The sequence below is a fragment of the Balaenoptera acutorostrata genome, chromosome 19 (assembly GCF_949987535.1).
Source record: "Balaenoptera acutorostrata chromosome 19, mBalAcu1.1, whole genome shotgun sequence".
In the NCBI taxonomy this organism is placed as follows: domain Eukaryota; kingdom Metazoa; phylum Chordata; class Mammalia; order Artiodactyla; family Balaenopteridae; genus Balaenoptera; species Balaenoptera acutorostrata.
In genome coordinates, this window is record NC_080082.1 from 59,747,937 (window position 1) to 59,775,309 (window position 27,373).

At 56.0% G+C, this 27,373-nt stretch overlaps 2 protein-coding genes across 5 annotated transcripts in view; one reads left to right on the forward strand and one right to left on the reverse strand.

The window, feature by feature from the left end:
* The window catches only part of AP2A1 (adaptor related protein complex 2 subunit alpha 1), a 37,501-nt gene extending 15,912 nt beyond the window's left edge, over positions 1–21,589 (forward strand). For 2 of the 4 annotated variants that reach the window (XM_057534133.1, XM_057534132.1), the window contains exons 5-24: positions 9,283–9,412; positions 9,945–10,046; positions 11,457–11,565; positions 14,628–14,778; positions 15,262–15,430; positions 15,583–15,720; positions 15,859–16,041; positions 16,489–16,586; positions 16,757–16,988; positions 17,105–17,272; positions 17,355–17,518; positions 17,838–17,903; positions 18,248–18,304; positions 18,410–18,492; positions 18,595–18,683; positions 19,919–20,043; positions 20,132–20,248; positions 20,341–20,410; positions 20,642–20,776; positions 21,148–21,589. In XM_057534133.1, coding sequence (XP_057390116.1) covers positions 9,283–9,412; positions 9,945–10,046; positions 11,457–11,565; positions 14,628–14,778; positions 15,262–15,430; positions 15,583–15,720; positions 15,859–16,041; positions 16,489–16,586; positions 16,757–16,988; positions 17,105–17,272; positions 17,355–17,518; positions 17,838–17,903; positions 18,248–18,304; positions 18,410–18,492; positions 18,595–18,683; positions 19,919–20,043; positions 20,132–20,248; positions 20,341–20,410; positions 20,642–20,776; positions 21,148–21,225 — 2,464 coding nt within the window. In that variant the 3' untranslated portion in view covers positions 21,226–21,589. The remainder of the gene's footprint in view (positions 1–9,282; positions 9,413–9,944; positions 10,047–11,456; positions 11,566–14,627; positions 14,779–15,261; positions 15,431–15,582; positions 15,721–15,858; positions 16,042–16,488; positions 16,587–16,756; positions 16,989–17,104; positions 17,273–17,354; positions 17,519–17,837; positions 17,904–18,247; positions 18,305–18,409; positions 18,493–18,594; positions 18,684–19,918; positions 20,044–20,131; positions 20,249–20,340; positions 20,411–20,641; positions 20,777–21,147) is intronic. The other 2 variants (XM_057534135.1, XM_057534134.1) reach the window with 1 other exon arrangement.
* A 41-nt stretch (positions 21,590–21,630) lies between these two features.
* Positions 21,631–26,547, reverse strand: FUZ (fuzzy planar cell polarity protein). Its single transcript, XM_057534138.1, has 12 exons — positions 26,429–26,547; positions 26,248–26,281; positions 25,867–25,988; positions 25,504–25,588; positions 25,214–25,282; positions 24,884–24,988; positions 23,857–24,054; positions 23,615–23,710; positions 23,158–23,264; positions 23,018–23,082; positions 22,862–22,936; positions 21,631–21,857 (listed from the first exon to the last, which is right to left on the reverse strand). Exons 1-12 carry the CDS (start codon positions 26,509–26,511, stop codon positions 21,631–21,633), a joined length of 1,266 nt encoding a protein of 421 aa, XP_057390121.1. The 5' UTR covers positions 26,512–26,547.
* Positions 26,548–27,373: the final 826 nt, after the last annotated feature.

Consider the following 27,373-nt stretch of genomic DNA (forward strand, 5'->3'; position numbering starts at 1 on the left):
TCTGCGAAAGGTGACATGTAATTTGAGACTGGAATGATGAGGAGAAGACAGTCATTCAGAAATGTTGGAAGGTATCACCTCACACCGGTCAGAATGGCCATCACCAAAAAATCTACAAACAATAAGTGCTGAAGAGGGTGTGGAGAAAAGGGAACCCTCTTGCACTGTTGGTGGGAATGTAAATTGATACAGCCACTATGGAGAACAGTATGGCGGTTCCTTAAAAAACTAAAAATAAAACTACCATACGACCCAGCAATCCCACTACTGGGCATATACCCTGAGAAAACCATAATTCAAAAAGAGTCATGTACCACAATGTTCACCGCAGCACTATTTACAAGAGCCAGGGCATGGAAGCAACCTAAGTGTCCATCAACAGATGAATGGATAAAGAAGATGTGGCACGTATATACAATGGAATATTACTCAGCCATAAAAAGAAACGAAATTGAGTTATTTGTAGTGAGGTGGATGGACCTAGAATCCATCATACAGAGTGAAGTAAGTCAGAAAGAGAAAAACAAATACCATATGCTAACACATATATATGGAATCTAAAAAAAAAAAAATGGCTCTGAAGAACCTAGGGACAGGACAGGAATAAAGACGCAGACGCAGAGAATGGACTTGAGGACACGGGGAGGGGGAAGGGTAAGCTGGGACGAAGTGAGAGAGTGGCATTGACATATCTACACTACCAAATGTAAAATAGATAGCTAGTGGGAAGCAGCCGCGTAGCACAGGGAGATCAGCTCGGTGCTTTGTGACCACCTAGAAGGGTGGGATAGGGAGGGTGGGAGGGAGACGCAAGAGGGAGGGGATATGGGGATATATGTATACGTATATCTGATTCACTTTGTTATACAGCAGCAACTAACACAACAATGTAGAGCAATTATACTCCAATAAAGATGTTTAAAAAAAAAGGTTGGAGTAGTGCTCCAACTAAAAGGAACAGCAAGTGCAAAGGCCCTGAGGTAGGCGTGAGCTTTGTACATTCAAGGAACCAAGAGATAGTGTCTCTGGCTTGACTGTGGTGAACAAGCGAGAGAATAGGGGGAGTATGGATTTATTCTCATTGAAATTGGGAGGCAATAGGTGTGTTTTGAGCAGGTAAATGACATGCTTGGCTTTGTTATTTTATTTATTTATTTATTATTTATTTTTTATTTTTGGCTGCGTTGGGTTTTTGTTGCTGCACGTGGGCTTTTTCTAGTTGTGGTGAGCAGGGACTACTCTTCATTGCAGGGCTCGGGCTTCTCATTGTTGTGGCTTCTCTTGTTGCAGAGCATGGGCTCTAGGCACGTGGGCTCAGTAGTTGTGGCTCACGGGCTCTAGAGTGCAGGCTCAGCAGTTGTGGCACACAGGCTTAGTTGCTCTGCAGCATGTGGGATCTTCCTGGACCAGGGCTCTAACCCGTGTCCCCTGCATTGGCAGGCGGGTTCTTAACCACTGTGCCACCAGGGAAGCCCCTGTATTTTTTTTTTTTTTTTCCGGCTACTTTATTTTTTATTTATTTATTTATTTATTTATGAAGCCCCTGTATTTTTAAAAGATCACTCAACCTGGTGTGGGAGAAAGTAGGACTTGTATTTCTGGCAGCTTGTGGGCTAGATTCCTGCCTGAGGGTCTCCCCAAAACCCAGTTATCAATGTGGGTTAAAAGAGGAAAGGAAATATTTTTCAATGTATTCATGAGCTAGCAAGAAAATAAGGAGACACACAGGCCACAAGCTAAGAGGAGCCTGACACCCAGGGAAGTGAGCAGAGTGCCTAAGCTGGATTTTGCTTAGGGCATTTGCTGACCTGGATGAACTTAGGTATTGGTTTTGGGGCCCTGTAGCCTCTGGGAACAGAAGACAAGCTGGTTCAAGCAGGGGCTCCAGAGGCCACACTTCAAATTGAGGGTGACCTAGAAATAAATCCCCTTAGGGTCTATAAGCAAAATTATCCTTTTTGAACTTTGGCATGGAACAGCCCACACACTGGTGTTCAGTCCGATTTTCCCCTTCCTGGGTCATCCGTAGAACCTTAAGCCAAACTTTAGCTTAAGTGACACAAACTGCTAGTACCCCAGTGCCTGACAGAAGCAAACAAGTCTTTTTGGGAGAAACCCACTTTCATCATAGGCCTCAATGATTTCCACAGATGAAGCTCCAAGTTACATGAGTAGCTCACAGTCGAAAATCACTAGACACAAGACGCAAGGCACCATGAGGGAGAACCAGCAGAAAGAAAATGGAAAATAACAGTTGGATTGGAGTTTTCATACAGAATGTAAGATGAGTATGCTTAATATGTTTCAAGAAAAAAGAGAACAATTTAAAAATAGAATGAAGCGTAAGCATTGTTTAAAAAGAAATGGACAACATTTAAATTAAAAAAAAAAAAATTAAGTGGTCTAGTTTAGCAGCAGAGTAGACAGAACCAAAGCAAGGATTGTAAATAGGCAGAAGAACTGGAGAAATTAATCAGAGTGCAGCCCAGAGAAACAAAGAGACAGAAAAATTTAAAAGAGAGGTTAAGAGTCAAGGGAGATAAAATCTAACAACACTGTTTAGAGTTCTAGAAAGAGAGAAGGGAGAGAATCGTAACAGATGCAGTGTTTGAACAGATTATAGCTAAGAATATATCAGAACCAATGAAAGAACATGATCCTTAGATTCAAGTAGCCTAGAGACTGTCGGGGGCACCAAGCATGGTAGCAGGGAGACCATTGAGATGTCTGTTGCCGTCCTGGGCAGAGCTGACAGTGGCTGGGACCAAGGTCGTTGCAGAAAATAGTTACTAGAACTGTATGTTTTGGAAGCAAAGACCACAGTACTGATTGTATATGGTGTAAGAGAGAGAGAGGAGTGAAGTTGAACAGGTGGATGAATGATGAAGGAGGGAGTGGGGGAGAACCAAGTGAAGGAGGGGGAGGATCCAGAGTTGGGTTTGGCCATGTTGAATCTGAGATGCCTAGTAGACAAAGTAAAAACAAGTAAGTAGGGACTTCCCTGGTGGTGCGGTGGTTAAGAATCCGCCTGCCAATGCAGGGGACACGGGTTCGAGCCCTGGTCCGGGAAGATCCCACACGCTGCAGAGCAGCTAACCCCGTGCACCACAACTACTGAGCCCGTGCTCTAGAGCCCGTGAGCCACAACTACTGAGCCTGTGCGCCACAACTACTGAAGTCTGCACGCCTAGAGCCCGTGCTCCGCAACGAGAGAAGCCACCGCAATGAGAAGCCCGCCCACCGCAACAAAGAACAGCCCCCGCTCAATGCAACCAGAGAAAAGCCCGCGTGCAGCGATGAAGACCCAGTGCAGCCAAAAATAAATAAATTGATTAATTTTTTTTTAAAAAGTAAAACTAATTTCATTTTTTTTTTATTTTAATTTTTGGTTGCACCGTGCGGCACGCAGGATCTTAGTTTCCCCACCAGGCATCAAACCTGTGCCCCCTGCAGTGGAAGCTCAGGGTCCTAACCACTGGACTGCCAGGGGAATTCCCCATCTAATTTTTTTTTTTTTTTTTTTTTTTAAGGATTTTCTTATTTATTTATTTGTTTATTTTTGGCTGTGTTGGGTCTTCGGTTCGTGCGAGGGCTTTCTCTAGTTGCGGCAAGCGGGGGCCACTCTTCATCGCGGTGCGGGGACCGCTCTTCATCGCGGTGCGCGGGCCTTTCTCTATCGCGGCCCCTCCCGTCACGGGGCACAGGCTCCAGACGCGCAGGCTCAGCAATTGTGGCTCACGGGCCCAGCTGCTCCGTGGCATGTGGGATCTTCCCAGACCAGGGCTCGAACCCGTGTCCCCTGCATTAGCAGGCAGATTCTCAACCACTGCGCCACCAGGGAAGCCCCCCATCTAATTTTAATATTTTAATCTCACCTGATCCATCCAGAATCATTTTGACATTAGATCAACATACACATTATCCAGTATTTTTTGCATTAAGTCTTTGAAACCACTGTGTAATTTACACACATGGCATCTCAGTCTGGACTCACTCCATTCAAGTGCTCGGTAGCTTTGTGTTGCTGGAGGCCACCAGATGGGACAGCGCAGGGTGGATGGTAATTAAAGCCACAGCCGGATGAGGTTCCTCAGGCAGGATGTGACCAGAGAAGAGAAGAGACCAAAGGCTGAGGGCTGGGGTGATCCAGTGTGTGGAAGTCTGGCCAGGGAGAGGGAGGAAAATGCAGAATGGGCTGTGGCGCGGAGCTTGGAGAAGAAACTTTCATGGAGGAGGGAGTGGTCAGCCATGGTGAATGCTGCTGACAGTTTCTTTAAGATCAGGACAGGCAGCTGGCATTGGCTTGGGTGAGTCAGGTGGCCAGTCACCCTGATTGGGGAGAACTTGGCACCTCTGAGGGCTGAGAAAGAAGCCAGTGTGACAAACATATATGAGCACAGATGATGTCCCCGTTTCACACAAGGGGCCCTGCCCTGCCAAAGTCACAGGCCACGCTGGGCTTGTCTGACTATAGGCTGGGCTCTCAGCACTGGAAACTTGACCTTGACAGTGACTGGGGCGCAGAGGAAATGTTTTTGGTTTTTTGTTTTGTTTTGTTCTGGTTTGGGCTGCACCGCGTGGCTTGTGGATATTCCCCGGCCGGGGACTGAACCTGGGCCATGTCAGTGAAAGCCCAGAATCCTAACCACTAGGCCACCAGGGAACTCTGGGTTACTGTTTCTTTAGGTAGTTTTTTTTTTTTTTAATTTGAGGTAAAATTCACATAACATAAAGCTCACCATTATAAGCACTTTGAAGTGTACAGTTCGGTGGTCTTTAGGCCATTCGCAGTGTTGTTCAAGCATCCCCACTACCTAATTGCAGAATATTTCCATCACCCGAAAAAGAAGCCCTGTGCCCATCAGCAGTCATTCCCCAGACCCTCTCTCCCCAGCCCCAGGCAATCTCTAATATGCTCTCTGTCTCTAAAGATTTGCCTATTCTGGACATTTTCAGATAAATGGAATCACACAGTATGCGGCCTTTGTGTCTGGCTTTTCTCTTGGCATAATGTTTTTGAGGTTCATCCCTGTTGTAGTATGTGTCAGGGCTTCATTCCTTTTTTATGAGCCAATAAGAACATTCCACTGTATGGATGGACCACAATTTATTTCTCCGTTCGTCACCAAGGTTCCACCTTTCGGCTGTGATGAATAACGCACGCATTTGTGTGAACTCTGTTTTCGGTTCTGTTGCGGAGCTGCCTGGGCATGAAATTGCTGGGTCATAATGTATTACGCCTTGTTTCAAAAAAAAAAAAAAAAAAAGAAAGAAAGAAAACAGCTGCGGTTGAATTTCCCCTTCGGGTCCCTCATATCATCTCTCCATCTGGACTTCCTCCCGGTGCCCTGAGTCTGGTGGTGCTTATTCCAATGTACGTTTTGTCCTTTTACACCCAGGCACACCCCCCTATATTATGTAGCTTTCAACTTTACCTACGAAGTATCACAATCTCTGTGTAACTTAACCAAGTTGGTCAATCGCTCTTATTCTTTTTTTTTTTTTTTTTAATATTTATTTATTTATTTAATTTATTTGGCTGCATTGGGTCTTAGTTGCAGCACGCGGGATCATCGTTGCGGCACGCGGGGTCTTTCGTTGCAGCACGCGGGTTTCTCTCTAGTTGTGGTGCGCGGGCTCAGTAGTTGCTGCACGGGCCCAGTTGCCCCACGGCATGTAGGATCCTAGTTCCCTGGCCAGGGATCGAACCCGCGTCCCCTGCATTGGAAGACGGATTCTCAACCACTGGACCACCAGGGAAGTCCCCACTCTTATTCTTTTATTTGGGATTCTCCTGGACGTTTCCTTACCTGTCACGGAGATGATAATAGAATCCACCTCCTCAGAGGGCTGTCCTGAGGATTAAACGTGTTAATATGTAGAAGCTCTTAGAGCCTGGGCCAGAGGCAAGCCTCATGGGGTGTGAGCTATGATGATGATGGTGGAAAGACCACCATTCATGGAGCTCCGCTGTGGGCAGACCTTCTGCTGGTTTCTGGTTTTAATATGATCTTTCCTATGCCATGACCTTGAGCACGTGTGTGTGCCTTTCCCCAGGGCAGGTGTCTGGGAGCAGAATTGCTGGTCTAGGTCTGCATCCCTTACAGAAGCTACCTGACCAGGGGCAGCCCAGCTCCTTTTCTGACGGCCTGTGTCCATGTCTACCCGTGGCCACGGCATCCGAGGGCTCCCATCTCCCCAGCCTGGCCGACACACATGAGTCTGCCTAGCTGACGGGAGAAAACGGAGCTGCCACGTCCATGCAATTCATGTTTCTCCTGCACATCCAGTAAAACATCTTTTCACCTGGCCTTTGACTCCTGCAGTTTCACCCACCCTTCCTGGGACCCTCCCCTGTGCTTCTGTTGGGTTCTTTCTGGGAAAATGTCACTGTAAGGCCCAGTCTGGGCGGTCGAGACAACTCCTAGGACCCATTCTGTGCTTGAGGCCGTGATACCGAGGTTCACTTCTTCATCCCCCAGTCTGTGGGGGTCCTCATTTTCCCCAGGAGGAAATTGCCAGAGAGGGTCAATGCCTTATCCCCAAATCACGCCCCACAAGCAGGCGTGTCTGACCCCAGAGACCGGGGAGTGCTTTCTAGAACACTGTTACGCTTCACACTCTTTGTGATGCTGGGACCTGGGTACTGACCGGGCCATGAACTCAGCGCTCTGGGATGGGACACTGCTGGCTGCCAGGCTCTGTGCTAACCCAGTGCCTGTTCAGTTTCCTGTGGCCACTGTAACCCACGACCACAAGTTAGGGGCTTAAAACACACATTGATTCTCCCACAGTTCTGGAGGTCAGAAGTCCACAGTGAGGCTCACTGGGCTGAAATCAAGGTGTCAGCAGGACTGGTGCCCTCTGGAGGCTCTCAGAGAGAATCTGTTTCCAGGTCTTTTCCAGCTTCTAGAGGCCGCCTGCATCCCGTGGCTCATGGCCCCTTCCATCTTTAATCAGCAGGGTAGCATCTTCTCTCTGATCTCTGTATCTGTCCTTGCATCTCTCTGACTCTGATCCTCCTCCTTCTCTCTTCTAAGGACCTTGTGATTACATTTAGGGCTCACCTGGGTAATCCAGAATCATCTCAGGATCCCTGATTTCATCATATCTGCAAAGTCCCCTTTGAATGTAAGGGAACACACTTACAGGGTCTGGACATTAGGATGTGGACGTGTCGGGGGTGGGGGGCATTATTCAGCCCACCACAGTGTTTGACAGGCTTCCTCTCCTCTGAAGAGGGGTGTAGGATTCCCATTTTATGAAGGACATTATGGAGGCTCAGAGAGGGACGGGCACTTGCCAGAGGCCACACAGCCCCGTGGGTCCAGGGCCCCACTGGGTGTCTCGTTAGCATGTCAATTTCGTATCTGTTCGGTATCAAACTTGGGTCCCACTCAGCGCCCCACCCGCCATCTTGCCCCAGGTCCCCACGCAACAAATGGTCTCACCACTTGCCAGGTCCCTCAGGTCAGAAACTTGAGGGTCACCTTGTCCCCTCTTCTGTCCCCACCACCTCATAGTAAAAATGTATCAGAACAGAGCCACTTCTCACCTGCACGGCTGCAGCGGGGTCTGAAGCACTGTCATCTCCTGTCATCTCCTGCCTGGACTATTGCTGTCACCTCCTGCCCCCACCCCAGCCTCCCACAGTCTCTTCTCCACACAGCAGCAGAGGGACCTTTTAAAAACATAAGACAGATCCGGGGACAGTGGTCCATAGTAGTACCTGTTTTCTCAGTTTGTTGTGGAGATAAAATGAATGAGCCAGTGCCTGTACCAGGGCCGAGCAGATCGGAAGGGCCCTGGGTGGTAGCTTTTCCCGCCGTCGCCTTAGTATCATAGCTTCCCCGCTTGTCCCCTGCAGCGGCTCCATCTCCCGCTGGGTGAGAGCGTAGTCCTCGCCGTGGCCTGCAAGGCCCCGCACGGTCTGGCCCTCAGCCCCCGCTCTGCCCTGTCTCCAGCCACACAAGACTCCTCCAAGCTCCTTCCACACACAGGCCTGCCTGCCTCGAGCCCTCCACAGCCCCTTCTCTCTGCTGGGAACATTCTGTGCAGATTTTTAGTCTTTTCTCTCAGTTTTCTGTTAACCTGGCGCCTTGTTAGTGAGACCTTCATCCAAAATAGCATCCCCAGGGACTTCCCTGGTGGTGCAGTGGTTAAGAATCCGCCTGCCAATGCAAGGGACACGGATTCGAGCCTTGGTCTGGGAAGATCCCACATGCTGCGGAGCAACTAAGCCCGCGCGCCACAACTACTGAGCCTGCACTCTGGAGCCCTCGAGCCACAACTACTGAGCCCATGTGCTGCAACTACCGAAGCCCGCGCACCTAGAGCCAGTGCTCCGCAAGAAAAGAAGTCACTGCAATGAGAAGCCCGTGCACAGCAACAAAGAGTAGCCCCCGCTCGCCGCAACTAGAGAAAGCCTGCGCGCAGCAACGAAGACCCAACGCAGCCAAAAAATTAATTAATTAATTAAAATAAAAAGTTAAAAAAACAAAAACAAAAACCCGGAGTGCCTGCCCTAGTTTGCTCTGTAGCACTGAACCTGGACAGTATCTGTTGTAGGATGCCGGCTGCCCTGGTGAGAATGTAAGCTCTGTGAGGACACACTGTTTTTGTTTTTTTTTTAAAGAAAGAACAACTTTATCTGATACTCTGTGGATTATTTATTTATTTATTTATTTATTTATTTTGGCGGCATCAAGTCTTAGTTGCAGTATGCGGGATCTTTCGTTGCAGTGCGCGGACTCTTCGTTGCGGCACAAGGGCTTCTCTCTAGTTGTGACACATGGGTTCCAGAGCACGTGGGCTCAGTAGTTGCAGTGTGGGATCTTAGTTCCCCGAGCAGGGATCGAACCCATATACCCTGCATTGGAAGGCGGATTCTTAATCACTGGACAACCAGGGAAGTCCCTGTGAGGACACACTTTGGACCAGTTTGTCCACCACTCTGTCCACAGAGCCGACAGCAATGCCTGGCTCCCAGTAGGCGCTCAATAAGTGAACGGTAACTGAATGAAGGTGCAGAGCCACGCTTGACATTTTGCTCGGCCCTGCCCATGACCCCATGAGGTTACTGGGATGCAACCCATTTTGCAGATGAAGAAACTGAGGCCCGATGGGCAGTGAGGGCAGCGCCAGATGGGTTCCTGGGTCTGCCGGGCTTTTTCCGCCTCTTGTTGGACACCCTTCCTGGGAGGAGCGAGAGAGGAGGGGGGAGGTGTGCAGGGCCGTGGTCACGCTGACCCCCCACTCCCACCCCACATTGTGTCCCGGCAGGGACAGCATGGACAGCGTGAAGCAGAGTGCGGCCCTGTGCCTGCTGCGGCTCTACAAGGCCTCGCCCGACCTGGTGCCCATGGGCGAGTGGACGGCCCGCGTGGTGCACCTGCTCAACGACCAGCACATGGTGAGACCCCTGCCTGGTGCCCAGCGACCCTGGACCACTGCCCCCAAGACCCACCGCCCTTGGCAGCCAGCTGATGCCTGGGGCCCCCCACCTCTGCCCTGCTTCCCACCTGGATGCCTGGGGACCCCTCCTCTGCCCTGATTCTTACTTGAATGCCCAGGGCCCCCCACTTCTGTCACTGACACCCACCTGGATGCCCGGGGATCCTGTCCAGTGTCCCCAACACCCATCGCTCACCCAGACCCTCAGAAAAATCCCAGCCTCTGTTTCCGACACCCAGAGATTCCCCCATCGCCTGCCCAACCAGCACAGAGACACTGACCTCTGTCGCTACCCCCAGTGCTCCCGTCCCTCATGGTCCCCAAGCCGTGAAACAGCCACCAGGACACCTGTACATACCCAAGCGCACCCCTCAGGCCACCCCAGCCCCAAGTGCTCCTGCGCCTCTACTCTCAGAACCACAGCCTGGACACTTGTCCCCAGTCTGATCCTCCCCCGAGGGCCCTGACCTGCCACTCGTCTGCCCCTACAGGGCGTGGTCACAGCCGCTGTCAGCCTCATCACCTGTCTCTGCAAGAAGAACCCAGATGACTTCAAGACATGCATCTCCCTGGCTGTGTCTCGCCTGAGCCGGGTGGGTGTGGTATCAGCACCAGCTGCGGCGTCCCTGTCCCCTGGGCACCTCTCTGGTCCTCACTGTCCCAGAGACGCCATCTAGCTCAGTGGTTAAGGACTCGGGCTCAGAGCTGGGTTCATCCCAGCTCCGTCACTTCCTGGCTGTGTGGCCCTAGGCAAGTGGCTTCACCCCTCCGGGCCTCGTTTGCCTCTTGTGTTCAAAGGGGATTATTCCAGTGCCTGCCTCACAGCATAGCTGCTGTGAATTAATCTGTATAAAGAGCACAGGGCCGGGCACACGATGAGCACCCAGGAAGTGAGGTTGGTCTCCTGTCTGTCTCCCTCTCGCCCCCCTCTCTTTTTTCTTCCTGCTTCTCCTGCTTTTCCTTCCCTCCTTTTCTGCTCCTCTCACCACCTTCGCCCCTGTCCTGGGAACATGCCCTGAGGCCTCCTGTGGGCCCAGCTCTGTGCGGGCTGACACTTGGGGACATGGATGAGTCAGACCCGAGCCTACCCTCAAGGAGCTCCCTGTCCTGTTGAGGGGAAGGATGTACGGCAGGGCCAACTCAGGCACAGATGATCATAAAAGGGGCAGTGTGTGCAGTCGTGGAGGTAGCAAGGACATTGCAGGCCCCCCCAAAGGAGGCACTTCACCCAGCCTAGAAGTCCGGGAAGGCTTCCTGGTGGAGGTGATCCTTGCCTGAGTTGAGACTTGGAATAAATATAAATGTTTCCTGAGCAGGTCAAGAGAGGCCTGTGTTCTCAACCAAAGAGAACAACACACCAGCTTATTCATTCGTATTTTCATTCATTCACCACGCATCCGAATTCTCTCGTGGGCCAGGCTTGGTGGGGGAGACACAGACAGTGACAGTGGGGGTGGGGCACCTACTGTCATGGAGGTGGCTCAGAGCAGGGTGGGGCTTGCTTCCTGGAGAAGGGGTTTTCAAGGTGGCGTAGGAGTTTGCCGTGAGGAAAAAAAGTTGCCTGCTCTTTTACTAATTCCCCCACCTCTTCCCTGATCCCTTCTCGTGTCTGACCTCGTAGTAGGCCCGGGGACCCAGGAATGGGTCAGACCCAGTTCCTGCCCCTGGGTAGCTTCGGGTGTTGGGGGAGGGCCACAAGGAAGCACTCTCCAGGGAGCCGTGGGGTCCAGGTGCTAGTGAAGGCAGCCCAGGGCATTGTGAGGCGCAGAGTTGGAGTCGCCTTCACAGAAGGGGATCGGGTTGGCCGAGAGTTCCTGCCCACCCCACGCCAGCTTTACGTGGAAAAACCGACCAGTCCCAGATCCAGCCCGTCACTCGCTGTGTGCCCGAGGCTTCCTCACCACCCTCCCTGAGCCTCCGGTTTCTGCGCCATAAAACTGTCACGTCACAGCCACCCCTCCCCGTCCCCCCACCCATGCCTCACCCGCCTCCTCTGCCCCCAGATCGTCTCCTCGGCCTCCACCGACCTCCAGGACTACACCTACTACTTCGTCCCGGCGCCCTGGCTCTCGGTGAAGCTCCTGCGGCTGCTGCAGTGCTACCCGCCGCCAGGTACTGCCGAGCCCACCCGGGCTGGGGTCTGGGGGCCGCCGACCCCATGGCTGGGCAGGGGGGCCGGGTGCTGGGGGTCTGTGTCAGGAGTCCTCTGAGGCTGGGCTGGTGCCTCTAGCCCCTGTTACGAGGCTGCAGTGGGGGCAGCGCTGAGCCCAGGGCCCACGCTGGGAGGCCCCGGGATGAGAATGCTGTGTGAGGCTGTTGGAGACGGGTTGGGGGAAGGTGGGCAGCAGAGAGCAGGGCGTCCTCCCGGCTCAGCACAGAGAATGGGACAGATCGCTTGTTTGTTGACTCCCCTGCTGTGGGCCTGGGTCCCTGCAAAACTAGACTCACGCTCCAGCCCTGGAATGCTCCAGCCCTGGAATGTCGGGGCTGTCATCTCATCTGTTACAGATGAGGAAACCAGGGCTTGGAGAGGGGAGGGCCTTGCCCAAGGTCACCCAGCAGGTCAAGGGGCGATTCCAGGCCATGCAGTGGGAGTTAGCATAGCTCTGCTAGGGGCTTTCTTGCCCTCGTTGCTCATGGTCATGACCACCGGCGTGGACGGAGGGTACTGCAGTGAGCTGGTACTGCACTGGGGTGTCCAGGTGCCCCCAGCAGAGCTGGCAAGGGGCAGCTGTCCCTGAAATAGACACACTGGGAAATTGAGGCTTGGAGAGAAGACATTTCCTTTCCAGGGCAGCGAAGGAAGAGCAGAGCCTGACTCCCGAACCTATGCTCTAAACCCTTTCCCTCTACCACGTGGGCCGTGGCTCCCCCTGAGCTTCTGTATCCTCGGCTGTCTGACCTCACAGAGCAGTTTTGAGGGACCCTGTGCTGAGGTGCTCAGCACACAGTAGGCGCTTGATAAACCAGTGCCCTTCGATTCAGCCAGGGTGCTAAGCACCTGCTGGGGGCCAGGGAGCTGGTGTGTAGCCCCAAATCTTCACAGCCAGCTGGGTGCGAGCGTGTGTGTGTGTGTGTGTGTGTGTGTGTGTGTGCGTGCATGTGCACGCACGCACACACTGTAATGGAGTGTATGATGTAGGTGACACCCAAGGCCCCTCCCAGCCGGTGAAAGCCAGAGGTGAATTTTGCCATGAGGCCCTGGGGAAGCCTTGTCCCCACTCTGGGCCTCTTTTCTCATCCTGTAAGGAAGGGCATAGTTAGAACCTAAGCCCTCTTGCATCTAGAAGCCCCGCCTCATAATTTTGGGGTGTGCCCTGGGCAAGCACATCACCAACTCTGATCCCCTGCCCTGTGAGAACTGCAGCCATTCCCCCACCCCCACCCCCACCCAGTGCTGGGCAGGGAGGGGCTGCTCCAATTTATTTCCAAGTAAGTTTTTTTTTATTCAGTTGCACCAGGTCTTAGTTGTAGCAGGCAGGCTCCTTAGTGGCAGCACGTGGACTCCCTAGTTGCAGCAGGCGGGCTTCTTAGTTGCAGCTAGTGGGCTCCTTAGGTGTGGCATGCAAACTGTTAGTTGTGGCATGCATGTGGGATCTAGTTCCCTGACCAGGGATCGAACCCGGGCCCCCTGCATTGGGAGCGCAGAGTCCTATCCACTGTGCCACCAGGGAAGTCCCATAAGTCTCTTTTAATCTCGAAGAATTCCCCCTTCATTCCATGACACTGGCCTTCACTGCAACCTTTGGTTAAGAAAAATTTTGGACATAAGGATAACTTGGGAGAACAACAGTAAAATGACCACACCCAGATGCCCCCCGACCCAGACTCAGCGGAGCTTTACCACTTTGCTGGATTTGCTCCCTTGTTCCCTCATTGTCTCGGACACCCAGTTGCTGAATTACTTGAAAGTAAGTGGCAGGGACTTCCCTGGTGGCGCAGTGGTTGAGAATCCTCCTGCCAAAGCAGGGGACACGGGTTCCAGCCCTGGTCTGGGAAGATCCCACAGGCCGCAGAGCAACTAAGCCCGTGCGCCACAACTACTGAGCCTGCGCTCTAGAGCCCGCGAGCCACACTACTGAGCCCACATGCCACAACTACTGAAGCCCGTGCGCCTAGAGCCCATGCTCCACAACAAGAGAAGCCACCACAATGAGAAGCCTGTCACTGCAACGAAGAGTAGCCCCCGCTTGCCGCAACTAGAGAAAGCCCGCGTGCAGCAGCAAAGACCCAACGCAGCCAAAAATAAATGCATAAAATAAATAAATTTATTAAAAAAAAAAAAGTGGCAGACATCATAACACTCCCCCTCACCCCAAGATATTTCCGCAAACGTTTCTTACAATCAAGAACACTACAAAACCACAATGCTCTTATCACACCTAAGAAGATTTAGAATAATCTTGGGGTCATCAGCTACCCAGGCAGCAAACTGCCCTAATTGTCCATAGCATTATTTTTATGGCTTAAAAAATACAGTCTAGGACCACAAATTAACTGATTACGTCTTTGTCATTTTTTTTTTCCATCTGGAATAGTCCCACCCCCACTCCCAGTTTTTGAAGAAACGGGAGAGTTTTGGGTTGCGGTGTGTCCCATGTTTTGGATTTGGCTGATCGCTGCCTGTGTCCTTTAGCTGGTTCTCTATCTCGTGAATTTCCCGATAGATTTGGGTACAACATTCTTTGCTAGAACACTTGACAGTTGTTCTGTCCACTTGGAGTTGCCTCACAGGTGAGGGAATGGCAGTTCCCGGGGTTTGTGTGAGCTCCTAGTTGGCAACTGTCTCAGGCACTCAGACCCCTCCTTGGGAAGAGCTGGGTTTGGGGGTGTCTCTGGGGAAGGTTTCTGCAGCTTTCTTTGCTCTGTGAGACTCCTAAAGTGCATGCGTGCTGCGGAAGGGGAAACAGGGGCTCCCAAGGGTGGAGCCTCTGGCCCAGCGGAGTTAGAACAGAGCAGGACGAGAGCTCAGGTCTGGAGTCATGTCCTCTTGTCAGCCTCCCCTGGTCACCTGGGGACCCAGGAAGGACTTGGGGGAGTAGAGGCCCCAGCCTGAAGCTGCAGGGCCCGCACTCTTCCTCTGGAGGACGGGAGCCATGGCGTGGCCCCTGCCCGTGGCACGCGGGCCGGGCCGGCAGAGAGCTCAGCCCAGGGCGTGCCCTCTGGTTCCCCAGAGGACGCGGCCGTGAAGGGGCGGCTGGTGGAGTGTCTGGAGACCGTGCTCAACAAGGCCCAGGAGCCGCCCAAGTCCAAGAAGGTCCAGCACTCCAATGCCAAGAATGCCATCCTCTTCGAGACCATCAGTCTCATCATCCACTACGACAGGTGCCTGCCTGCTGGGGGGCAGGGAGCCTGGCCTGGGAAAGGAGGGCTGAGGGCCTGGATTCCTGGGTCTGAGAGAGGAGGGGGCCAGGGGCTGACTCCTGGGCCTGAGGGAGGAGGGGCCTGGGGCCTGGATGCTGGGTCTGAGGGAGGAGGGGCTGGGGGCCTGGGTTCCTGGGTCCTAGGGGAGGGGGCCTGGGAATGTGACTTCTAGCTAGGAGGATGATGGAAGTGTGAAACGCTGCCCTGCCAGATTGGCACTGGGCCCCTCTTGAGGGGCAGAATTCCCAAATATCTGTATTTGGGCTGGATGCCCAGGTGTCTGGGTCCCCGGGAGTGGTCATGACTGGGACAGAGGGCAGGAGTTAAGAGCTGGATCCTGAGGCGGATGTGAGCTGGATCAGCTGAGGCCCGGTCCTCCATCTCCTCATGTCATCTGGGTGTCTTCCCTGCCCCCACCCCGGTCTCTTCCTCTTTTGCCGGCAGTGAGCCCAACCTCCTGGTCCGGGCCTGTAACCAGCTGGGCCAGTTCCTGCAGCACCGGGAGACCAACCTGCGCTACCTGGCCCTGGAGAGCATGTGCACACTGGCCAGCTCCGAGTTCTCCCACGAGGCGGTCAAGACCCACATTGACACCGTCATCAACGCCCTCAAGGTGTGACCTTTGGGAGCCTGCCCCTGGCCACACTGACCTGGCCTGTGTCTCCTCTGCTCCCTCAGAGAGGCTCGGGGGGTCAGAGGCCCTGGGGTGGCCGGGCCATGCCAGGAGGGAGCCTAGAACACACCCTGCCTGCTCTCCTCCCTCAGACGGAGCGGGACGTCAGCGTGCGACAGCGGGCGGCCGACCTCCTCTATGCCATGTGCGACCGGAGCAACGCCAAGCAGATTGTGTCAGAGATGCTGCGGTACCTGGAGACGGCCGACTACGCCATCCGCGAAGAGATCGTGAGTCCTGGCAGGGGCAGGACGCCCAGACTCCTGGGTCTCCAGATCGGGCTGCGCTGAGCCCAGATGGGGTGAGTCCACACCCCGCCTCCCCGCCGTGGGCACACTCGCACACCCGACCTCCCTCCTGGCTGGCAGGTCCTGAAGGTGGCCATCCTGGCGGAGAAGTACGCCGTGGATTACAGCTGGTACGTGGACACCATCCTCAACCTCATCCGCATCGCGGGCGACTACGTGAGCGAGGAGGTGTGGTACCGCGTGCTACAGATTGTCACCAACCGTGACGACGTCCAGGGCTACGCTGCCAAGACCGTCTTCGAGGTCAGCGCCCCCGTCTCACCCCCACAGAGGGGCAACAAGGCAGAGCAAGGACAGCTGGGGCGGTGGGCCAGACGGCCCGGGCCTCCATGCTGCTTCCTCCTCCTCAGAGGGGCCTTGGCCTCCTGGGGCCTCCACGGGCCCATATGTATGAGGGTCAGCAGGGCGTGGGGTGCCTAGCGTGTAGCCCCCCATCCCCAGGTCCCGGCAGTTCCTCACTCCCTCTGCCCCAGCAAAGAGGGCCCATTCTGCCCCGTTTTACTCCCTGTGTGAGCTCCGGCCAGTCACTTAACTGCTCTGTGCCTCACTTTCCCCATCTATAAACCCACGCACAGCAGAGTCACGAGGCTTCTGCAGTTAATAGGAGTCGAGGGCTCAGCGCTGCGCCCGGCACATGCTGAGCGCTCCTGAGTCAGGTTGGTGCCACTCACCGCTGTCCCCGCCCCCCAGGCGCTCCAGGCCCCCGCCTGCCATGAGAACATGGTGAAAGTTGGCGGCTACATCCTTGGGGAGTTTGGGAACCTGATTGCTGGGGACCCTCGCTCCAGGTGAGGGGGTGAACGCACACAAACTCCTGAGGGGTCTGGGGCCCTGGGGTCCGCCTGCGATCCCGGGAAAGGTCCCTCTGAGGGAGGCGGCACCTCTCGTGGGGGCTTCTGGGAGAGGGTGGTGGAGCTGGCCACCTGCTGACGCGCACCCCCGGCTCCGCCCCCTGCAGCCCCCCGGTGCAGTTCTCCCTGCTGCACTCCAAGTTCCACCTGTGCAGCGTGGCCACCCGGGCCCTGCTGCTGTCCACCTACATCAAGTTCATCAACCTCTTCCCGGAGACCAAGGCCACCATCCAGGGTGTCCTGCGGGCCGGCTCCCAGCTGCGCAACGCCGATGTGGAGCTGCAGCAGCGCGCCGTCGAGTACCTCACCCTTAGCTCGGTGGCCAGCACGGACGTTCTGGTCAGAGCCCCAGCCCCCACGCGCCCCTCCTCTGCACCTCTGTCCCCTCCTCCTCCCCGGGACGCCCGTCCCTGACCTGCTCCTGCCCCCCCAACCCCCCCACCCCGACCCCGCAGGCCACGGTGCTGGAGGAGATGCCACCCTTCCCCGAGCGCGAGTCGTCCATCCTGGCCAAGCTCAAACGCAAGAAAGGGCCGGGGGCCGGCAGTGCCCTGGATGACGGCCGGAGGGAGCCCAGCAGCCACGACATCAATGGGGGCGTGGAGCCCACCCCCAGCACCGTGGTGAGTCCCGTGGGGCTGGGCTGCGGGGGCTGGGCCCAGCCACGCCGTCCTCTCTTTTCACCTGTGCCTGCATTCCCTGCAGTCCACGCCCTCACCCTCCGCCGACCTCCTGGGGCTGCGGGCAGCCCCTCCCCCAGCGGCACCCCCAGCTCCCTCGGGTGCGGGCAACCTCCTGGTGGACGTATTCTCCGATGGCCCGGCCGCCCAGCCTAGCCTGGGGCCCACCCCCGAGGAGGCCTTCCTCAGGTACCGCCCGCCTTGGGCCCAGGGCTGCCCCCTTTCCATCTGCCCTCTCCCAACTCCCCCCTCCCTCCGTGTCCCTGAGCCTCTGTCCGCCCTGGCTGCCGCCTCCCCCGGCCTCCTGCCTCCCTCTGGGCCACTCTGGACTCTCGGCTGACCCTGGCCACCCTGTGTTGTCCTTTCCCATCACCATGTCTCAGCCTGCTCTTCCTTCTCTCCTTCCCTCCTCCCCCCTCCCTCTCTATTCGCCCTCTTGCTGCCTCTCTGGGATTGGCTGCCTGCCACGCCTGTCTTCTCTTGTCTGCTCTGGGATTGGATGGCCCAGCGAGCTGGAGCCGCCTGCCCCTGAGAGCCCCATGGCTTTGCTGGCTGACCCAGCTCCAGCTGCTGAGTAAGGGGTGGCCTCAGGGGGTTGGGGGGCAGACTCCCATGTCCCCAGGGAGGGTTAGGGGACTGGGAGCTCTCATCAAGCTCTCCTGATGAGCTGCAAGGAATTGGAAGGGAGTGAAAATCAGGGCCGTCTGATACAGGGTAGGGGGGTGCTGACGGTACCTGCCAGGGTCCTATTCCCACTAGAGGCAATTGCCAGTCTGATTCTGGGGCTCTTTGGGGAATCTGGGTATATGGATTCTGGGCTTCTGTTCCTTCAGGGCTTGCAATCTCCCACCACTAGCTCTGGGCCTTTACCTCTAGCCCCCCAAGCCCCTTCCCATCTCTCTCCTTTCCCACCTGCAGCCCAGGTCCTGAGGACATTGGCCCGCCCATCCCAGAAGCCGATGAGCTGCTGAATAAGTGAGTCGTGGGTGAGGTTGGGGAGGGCAGTGGGGACAAGTGGGAAGCACAGAGCAGGAGCCAGGCGGGCACCCGTCATCTTGAGCTCCCACCGCCCCCACCCAGGTTCGTGTGCAGGAACAACGGGGTCCTGTTTGAGAACCAGCTGCTGCAGATTGGAGTCAAGTCAGAGTTCCGGCAGAACTTGGGTGCGTCCAGGGGGCGATGGGGTGAAGTCTCGGGGAGATCTTGGCTTCGGGAGGGCGTGGAAGGAACTCAGATGGAGCCCTACCTCTCCTCACCCTCCACAGGCCGCATGTATCTCTTCTATGGCAACAAGACTTCAGTGCAGTTCCAGAACTTCTCTCCCACTGTGGTCCACCCTGGAGACCTCCAGACTCATATCCTGTCGGCCTGGCTCAGCCCCCTGGCTCCAGCCCCGCCCCTCCAGGTCCACCTTCCTGGCAGCTGGGAAGGAGATGGACCCAGGTCCAGACCCCTGTTTGGCCCTCTTACTTGGAAGCCTGAGCCCATGGTACTTCTCTGGGATTTAGTGTCATCTGTAAGATGGGGTGGCCCTCTTTAACAGGACAGGAGATGACAGTGACAGGTGATAGGGATGCAGGAGGTGTTACTTCTGGAATCACAGCTGCTCTGGGCCTCAGTTGGTCCCTGTCAGGCCCCTCCCGTGTCCTGACCTCGTCTTCCATCGGGCTCCACACCCATGATCCCAGTGCCTCCTGCCCCCGAAAGCCAGGCCTGGGGGTCTTGTTGCCAACCACGGCCTTCTCCTGTGTGACCTGGGCCAGTCACTTGGCCTCTCTGAGCCTTGCTATCCCTTCTGTGAAGTGTAGATCCTCCTCCTCCTCCTTTTCACAGGCTTGTTTTGAAGATCAGTTTGGTTTGAAGACCCTGGAAGGGTGGCTGGCATAAAGGAACTGCTTGAGCAGTATCGTCAGTCCCCTGTCCCGCTTCTCTGGGCCTCAGTTTGCACAACTTGGAAATTAGAGTGGTTAGACCCCAAAACCTGATGACCTTTTCAGTTCTTTGGTTCATTCAACATTTCCAGAGGCCTTCTGTAGGCTCAGCTCTGTGCTGGGCAGGGCCCGGGGGAGAGAGACATAAGACCCCGTCCTTGCCAATGGGTTGTTGACACAAAGGTAAATGGTGATGACACTAACTGCCACCATTTTGGTGACCCTACCTTGTGCCACACACACTGACAAGTACTTGTGCTGGATGATTTCATTGCTGAGGACACTACATCCATTTCGCAGATGAGGCTAAGAGAGGTTAAGTGACTTGCCCATAGTCACCGAGGTGCTAAGAGCTGGGATTCAAACCCAGGTCAGCCTTGAGAGCCACGGTGTGACCTGTACCAGAATGGAGGTGGCTGAGCCCACTATGGAAGGCTAGAGGAGGCACCTAGGTCAGAGGTTTGGCTTAGGAAGGACTTTGGAGCTAGGCCATGTACGATGAGCCCTGGACGGCGGCGCTGGGCCCCTGAAGGGCCGGCAGGCTGGGGTTCCAGGAAAGTTCTGAACCATCAGGTGATGATGGTCAAGTCCCTTCCCCATCACCATCCCCCCACCACGGGCCGCTCCTGTTTCTGGCTTCCTTGACCACAGGCGGGCACAGCTGGCCGTGCAGACCAAGCGGGTGGCCTCGCAGGTGGACGGTGGGGCGCAGGTACAGCAGGTGCTCAACATCGAGTGTCTGCGGGACTTCCTGACGCCCCCGCTCCTGTCCGTGCGCTTCCGGTGAGTCAGGAGGCGGGGCGCTGCCGGATGGGCGGGGATTCCGGGGCGAGGGTGTGGTCTGACAGAGCCCTCCCTCCTCTCCCGCCAGGTACGGGGGTGCCCCCCAATCCCTCACCCTGAAGCTCCCGGTGACCATCAACAAGTTCTTCCAGCCGACGGAGATGGCGGCCCAGGACTTCTTCCAGCGTTGGAAGCAGCTGAGCCTGTGAGCTGCGGGGGGGCGGAGCCAAAGCCGCCCTCAGGGTGGGCGGGGCTGGGGCTTCCAGATCCCTGACTTGAACCTTTCCCGGCCCCCAGCCCCCAACAGGAGGCGCAGAAAATCTTCAAAGCCAACCACCCCATGGACGCGGAGGTCACTAAGGCCAAGGTGAGAGACAGGCTAGACAGGAGAGGCACCGGGGCTAGTTTCCCAGCCCTGCCTCTCTCTCCAACTTTGGGATTTGGGGAGCAGTGGCTGCTCAACTTCTGAGCCTCTGTTTTCCCATCTGTAAAGTGGGGCCAGTTTCCACTCCAAAGGGTTTGGGGGAACTGGTGTGCCCCTGTCTGGGAGCTAACAGAGATCAGGCACCCTCTGACGGCTACCCCCCTTCCTCCTCAGCTCCTGGGGTTTGGCTCTGCTCTCCTGGACAATGTGGACCCCAACCCAGAGAACTTCGTGGGGGCTGGAATCATCCAGACCAAAGCCCTGCAGGTGGGCTGTCTGCTCCGGCTGGAGCCCAATGCCCAGGCTCAGGTGAGTGGTGGTCTGCGAGGCTCCCTGCTTTGTGTGCATTCTCTGCACCCGGCCCCCTCCTGCCTCACTGTGTTCTTTTAATCACATGCTTCTGCTCTGTGTCCCTGTCTCCTCCCTCTCCTGTCTCCCTTCTGTCTCTCCATCCTCTGGTCTTCCTCTGCCTTTTCCTCCCTGATTTTCATCTCTCCATATCCCTTCCACCCTTTGTGGCCTCCTTTTTATCTTCCATCCTTTACCTCTGTCTCCCCTGTCCCTTCTATCACCTTTCTGATCCCTTGATCCTTTTTCTCTCCTCTCATCGTTTATCTGCCCTGTATCCCCTGGGCTCGCCATCCTCTCTGCCTCCTCCCTGAGTCCCCGTGTCCCCCCAGATGTACCGGCTGACCCTGCGCACCAGCAAGGAGCCCGTCTCCCGTCACCTGTGTGACCTGCTGGCCCAGCAGTTCTGAGCCCTGGACTCTGCCCCCGGGGATGTGGCCGGCACTGGGCAGCCGCCAGGACTGAGGCAGCCGTGGTGGATGGGGCAGCGAGGGGACCTCTGCTGGTGACAGGGAAGACCCCGGGGTCGAGGGGTGCCTAGGACCTTCCTCCAGCCTTTTGTATTTTTATTTTTGTTCATCTGCTGCTGTTTACATTCTGGGGGGTAAGGGGGAGCCCCCTCCCTCCCTTTCCCCCCCGAAGCACAGAGGGGAGAGGGGCCAGGGAAGTGGGAACCTCCTCCCCTCCCACCCCACCCTGTCGTAGCCCCTCCTGCCCCCTCCCTGTCCAGGGGCTGTGTATTATTGTGAGCGAATAAACAGAGAGACGCTAACAGCCCCATGTCCTTGTCTGTCTCTGGCGCTCACGCCCAGTGGTCAGAGGAGTGGGGTGAGGGCATGCAGAGTGTGGGTGGCTAGGCCCCGCAGCCCATGCGTGGGGCTCTGAGCAGACAGCAGCAGCAGCAACCGCCGTGGCCCCAACTGCAGGGCCACCAGTCGCCATCCTGTGCCTGGCTCCTCAGCCCCCAACACCAGGTAGCAGGCTCTCGGTACCTGGGCCCGATGGACCACCTCCTCCGCCTTCTCCTCTGGCTGCCCCGGCTCTGAAGGAAGGACAGCGAGGGCCGAGGTGACCAGTGGGGCCTGGACAACTAGGATGCCGACCTGCGGGAGCCACCCCCCATCCTGGGCCTAAGTTTGACTCCTGACAGAGGAGAGCCTTACAGCTCAAGCCAGCTGTCAGGACCTGAGAAGATCACGGACTTTCTCCCCCTCTTCCCACCCAGCCTCAGTCCCCCACTTTCCTGGGGACACTGCGTGTGCAGCCCTAGGTAATCTGCTTAGCAATACAGATCATAAACACGCAGGAGATGTTTCCCAGGTGCCGGGCGCTTGGCTCCAGGGAAGACCTCCCGTAACCCTTCTGAGGACCCTGCCCCACTTACAGGTGGGAAGCAGGTTGGGAGGTGGAGTCGCATAGCTAGGAAGGGACAGTCATCTGCCCCTTCCAGGTGGAGCTTTTTACCATTTTGTTACATTCATCAGAGTCTTTGCTGGTGTAGTAGTGTCACTCTAGGTCCCTTCCTTTGTCTCTCTGGGCCTCACAGGTCGTATATGACAACTTTTCCTTCCGGACCTGGGCTCTGTGGAATCTACCACCCCTCCTCCACCCAAGACTATCGGCAAAGCGTGTACTTGCAGCACTAGAGCAGGAGTGTGTGGATGTGGGAGCCAGGCTTGCCTGGCTGAATCGTGGCTCTGCTGCTTATTAGCTGAGCCTGTTTCCTCATCCATAATATGGGAATGATGACATAACAGGAGATAGCCCTCACCTATGAGGATGAAGTGAGTCAGTACACAGAAAAGCACTTGGCAGGATATGAGGCCTCAGTGTTAACTATTAGGATTAGCCAGGAGGTCCTGAAACCTGCAGATTGGGACCTCCCTGCCCCTCCCTTGCCTTCCTGTCAGTGTGCACTGCCCAGTCCTCACAGACAGCCACGCCCACTTCACAGCTGGCTTCTACCAGTTTCCCCACCACCACATTGTGAGAGCTGGGACTCAGTGTCCCAGCCTGTGCAAACGGGGCGCTGTGCCCGCCGCTGACCTGGTGCAAAGTGCGTGGCGGTGACCAGGGTGTAGAAGGAGCGGAAGAGGCGCCGACGCTGCTCAGAAGACGGTTCTGAAGGGGGAAGAGGGACAGGGTAACAGAGAGCCCCTCCCCAGCCCACGCCCCTCCCGGCCCCGCCCTCCTCTCAGTCACCTTTATCCCCCGAGGGCTCCACCGTGAAGAGGCAACGTTTCAGTTCCAGGTGGAGGAGCAGCAGCCTGTGGGAAAAGAGGTGTCACGGCCAGAAAAGAGGGGATGAGGACCCCCAACCCACTCCCCCGTCTGAGCCCTACCCGAGGATGTCCGTATGCAGGGGGAAGCCCGCGGGCAACGCTCGGGATCCCAGCGGCAGGCAGGCCCGCAGCGGGTCCAGCAGTGGCTGCCACCAGCGCTCCAGAAGCTGCAGGGGGCGTGGTCAGCGAGAGAGGCGGGGCCGGTGGGTGAGGTCGGGGGGATACCAAGAGAAGGCGGTTTGGCTAGAGCAGGGGAGGAGACCACAAGGGCAGAGGGCAGAGGGGACCGTGGAAGGGGCGAGGCCTGGAAGGATGCTGTAAGAGGGAAAGAGGGGCCGAGCTGGGGGGACGGTGGTAGGAGCACAGCCCGAAGGGGGCGGGGCCTAAGGGGCGGGGGCGGGGCCAAGGGCGAGTCAAGCGTAAAGAGCGCCCTCGCGGGTCAGGGTGCTCAGAGAAGGGCCGGGGCTCGCGGGTAGCAGGTGAAATAGGGGAAGAGCGGGACGTAGCCCAGATTCACCTGTGCATCCAGCTGGCTGAGGGGAGGGCGCGGCCCGCAGAGCAGACACAGCTCCAAGCCCGGCAGGAGCGTCAGGGTCAGAAGCCGGTGCGGCACCTGAGGCAGCCCGCAGGGTGGGCTGGCCGGAGCTCCTCCCCTTCTCATCGCAAGCCCCGCCTCCTCCAGACAGCCTCCAGGTCCCACCCCTTGCGCGCTCCTCCCCGCCCCCACCTTCCCCCTGCCCGCCGCATCCACTCACTCACCGTGGGACTCCCGTGAGGCAGGTACACCGGGTAGTCGCGAGCGGCCTGCGGCGACAGGGATCCCACCAGCCAGGGGAGCAGCACGGCTTCCGGCATCCCCAGTCGCCACCAGCTCTCTGTCGCTGCCACCACCCGGCCCGACACGACCAGGCTGACGAAGGCCGTGCCCGCAGCCTCCGCGAACCCAGAGAGGGCTTCCTGGGTAAGGGAGGCAGGCCGGCTGCGAGTCAGGAGACCTGAGCAGGGCCGACAGTGACTTCCCAGGTGCGTAAGGGGTGGGAAGAGACGGCCATACAATTCAAAGCTTGCCTGCTGGCCATGCTCATGCGTCTCACCCTCCCTGGGCCTGAGTTCCTTCACCTTCACATGCAGGTACCATCCGAAGTCACAGTGTGAAATTAAACAGGTAGGGTGATTGCTACATAGCCTGACACGTCCTACTGAAGCTAATACTTGTAACAGCAGCAGCTATGGTTTATTGCGTTGTATTATATGCCAGGTAGTCGCAATCTACAACCTACTGAAGCTCAGAGAGGTCAAGTCACCTGCCGAGAGTCACAATGCTGGGAGGCAAGCCATGCCAGATGAATCCAGAGCAATATTTAAGGAAGGGGAGATAGAGATCCCCGAGGCAGAAGGAACAGGACGTGCCAGGGCAGGGAAGCTGGGAAGTTGTGGGGATTTGTGAGACTCATGAGGCAGCTGGGAGAGGGTGGACTGTGGAGTTAGTAGAGATTAGGGCGAGCAGGCTGGCGGGCGTCAGATTCCTCAGGTCCTCAACACCAGGCTGAGGGGCTGAGACCTTGTCCTGGGGGTGATGGAAAGCCACGGGAGGGCCGTGACCAGGGGAGGGGCAGGGGCAGCTCTCGGTGTAGAAAGATCCTTCCGGGGTCAAGGGAGGGGGGGGCGTTGGACTAGAAGCCAAAAGGATAGGAAGAGGTTGAGGCAATGGTCCAAGGGTAAGAGGATGCGGACTGAGCCAGGGCCAGAGGGACAGTTCTAAGAGTTTACAAGGTGTTCCCAATACCTGCAGCAGGGACCCCTCTGGAGGAACCACACAGTCCACACACTGGGTCAGGTCCCCGATGAGCTCTGAGTCCCCAAGGAAGCTGTCGATGAGGCGGTAACTGGCCTAGCAGAGGGAAAATGAAGAAGCCTAGGACCCAGGTGGTACCCAGATCTGCTGCCTCCTCCTCAGAAAACTGGCCCTACTGGGCCTTGCTGAGGGGTGTCATACAACCAAGCTGCCCCCTGAACCCACTGGGTCAGGCTGCCCCAGGGGCTTCTGGGAACTGTAGTTCCCAAATATCAGTAACCAGGTATCCTAACTTCCCATCCTCACATCCTGCAGCCTCACCCTCAGCTCCTTCTTCAGTCTCTCTACGTTGCGGATATTGGTCAGCTCTTCAAGTCCCACAAGAAGAACCTAGAAGAACCATATAGGAGAGCAGGGGACCTGGATAACTGGTTATAAGACAGGAGGGGCTGAGACTCAGACTCCTGTGTCTGCAGGAGGAGGAAACTGGGGATCTGGACTCCTTAGTCCAAGGCAGGAGGGGCTGAGTTCCAGGATTCCTGGGTCCTGAGGGAGAGGGATGCTGAGAGTTCAGACTCCTGGGATTGGAAAAGAGGGTTGGGGAGTCTCACCATGGCCCCAAACACCATCTGGAGTAGTCTCTCCAGCCTCAGTTCCGAGCTGCCCTCCTCAGATGACAGAACAATGAGGGTGATGCTGTGAGAAAGGAAGATGAGAAGGAAGAATGAGTCCAGGCCAAGGAAACAAGGCAGGGAGGAGAGTAGGGTCTGCCCTTGATCCTGGATGCCAGCTACATCCATGCCCGAGCACAACCTGCTTTTCATTCAGAGAAACTCAGGGATCAGAGAGGGTAACTGACTTGTCAAAGATCCCACAGCCAGGTAAACAGCTGGCGTTGGAGAGCTGGATGGCCTCGGGGTCGCCTTCAACAGGGGCTATCACACTGGCCCTGCCCCCAAGCTACCCTTGGAGACCTGTCGTGGAAGCTCTTCCACACCACGGTTGTGTCCTCCGTCTTCGCAGAGCTCAGCTGCACCTCGAGATTCTGCCCAAACATGTGGACGCCATTGAGGGAGCCGATGACAGAGAATGGGAGCTGGGGAAAGATTGGGGACTTTAGACAGGAGCCCCCAAATCCCGTCCTCTATGGGAACCAATGACTCAGGTCCCCAACCCCCGCCTCTCTCTAGATCTCCTGGCCCCTCCTCTTCGGGGAACCAGGATCACTGGTCAGTTGCACCCTTAACCCTCCAAACCCAATTCTGAAACTTCCCCAGCCCCTACTCCCTTGAAGACCCAGAGTCCAAGCATCTAAACCCCTTCTATTTCGGAGATCCAGGCGCCCGGGGCCCCACCTGTTGGCGGGCGGGGGCGCCGCCACGGCTGCTCCTGCAAAACAGAGGGACCCCGCTGGATGCCGCGAGGCACAGCAGATGTACGGTGCCTTCGGTCCCCTCCTCCCCCATTTGGAACCCCCGCTTCCCAGTCCCTTCTTGGGGACAGTCAATGCCCGCCTTGGAGCATGCCGGTAGTCACACTAAGTCAGGCTGTGGTCCGAAGCCGACAGAGGGCGAGATGGGGAGCTGACTGGAAGAGGACTGGATTCCCGCCTTCTTCATCCAACTCAAACCCCCATCAACTCCTATTCCAGCACCTCCCCCAAGCCCCGTTAGGCTCTCTTCCGCCCCAGCCGGAAGTCACAATACCCCTAACAAAGATGGCGGCTAATTGTATTTGCGAAGCTTCCTAGTCGCTCCTTGAAGCGGTTTGACTCTATTTAGCTAAGAGAATGAAGAGCCCGACTTGAAGGTAGTGACTGCACCAAGGCGTTGCCTAGTAACCGTCACGTAAACTAGTACGTTTCACATTCTAAATTGAGAACGAGCCGTGCCACACTCAAAGATGGCGACGGTGCCGAGGCGTTGCCTAGCAACCGCTTTGGCTTGGCTTTCCGTTTTGTAGTGGCAAACACTATGCCACGCTCAACGATGGCGACAGTGCCTAGGCGTTGCCTAGCAACCACCATTCAGTCCTAGCTCCCTTCTAAGGCTGGAAACAGCTGTGCCCCTCTCAAAGATGGCCGCATGACGAATCCCGAACACTTCCTTAGAGCAAAATCTCCCCCCTCACCCTCGAGGATGGTTTGGTCCGGCGAGCGTTGCCTAGTAACCCACAAATGGCATGGTTGTTTTTGCTGTTAGAAAAAGAAAGATGAAATCCTTTATTTTCCAGAATCGGAAAATAATATTATTTGTAATGAATTTATACATGATAGTGTATTGTGTAGAATGTGAAAATACTCCTCCCAAAATCCTTTCCCTAAAATAAAAGCTTTACAGTTTAACAGAATATTCACGTTTTCACAAATATGATTACTGTGTTGTTTTCAAACTTTCTTTTTCTCATGAAACCGTATAAATACACTTCGTCTTTTTTAAATGTCCTATTCTAACCTATATTATGGATGTAACAAAATAGATT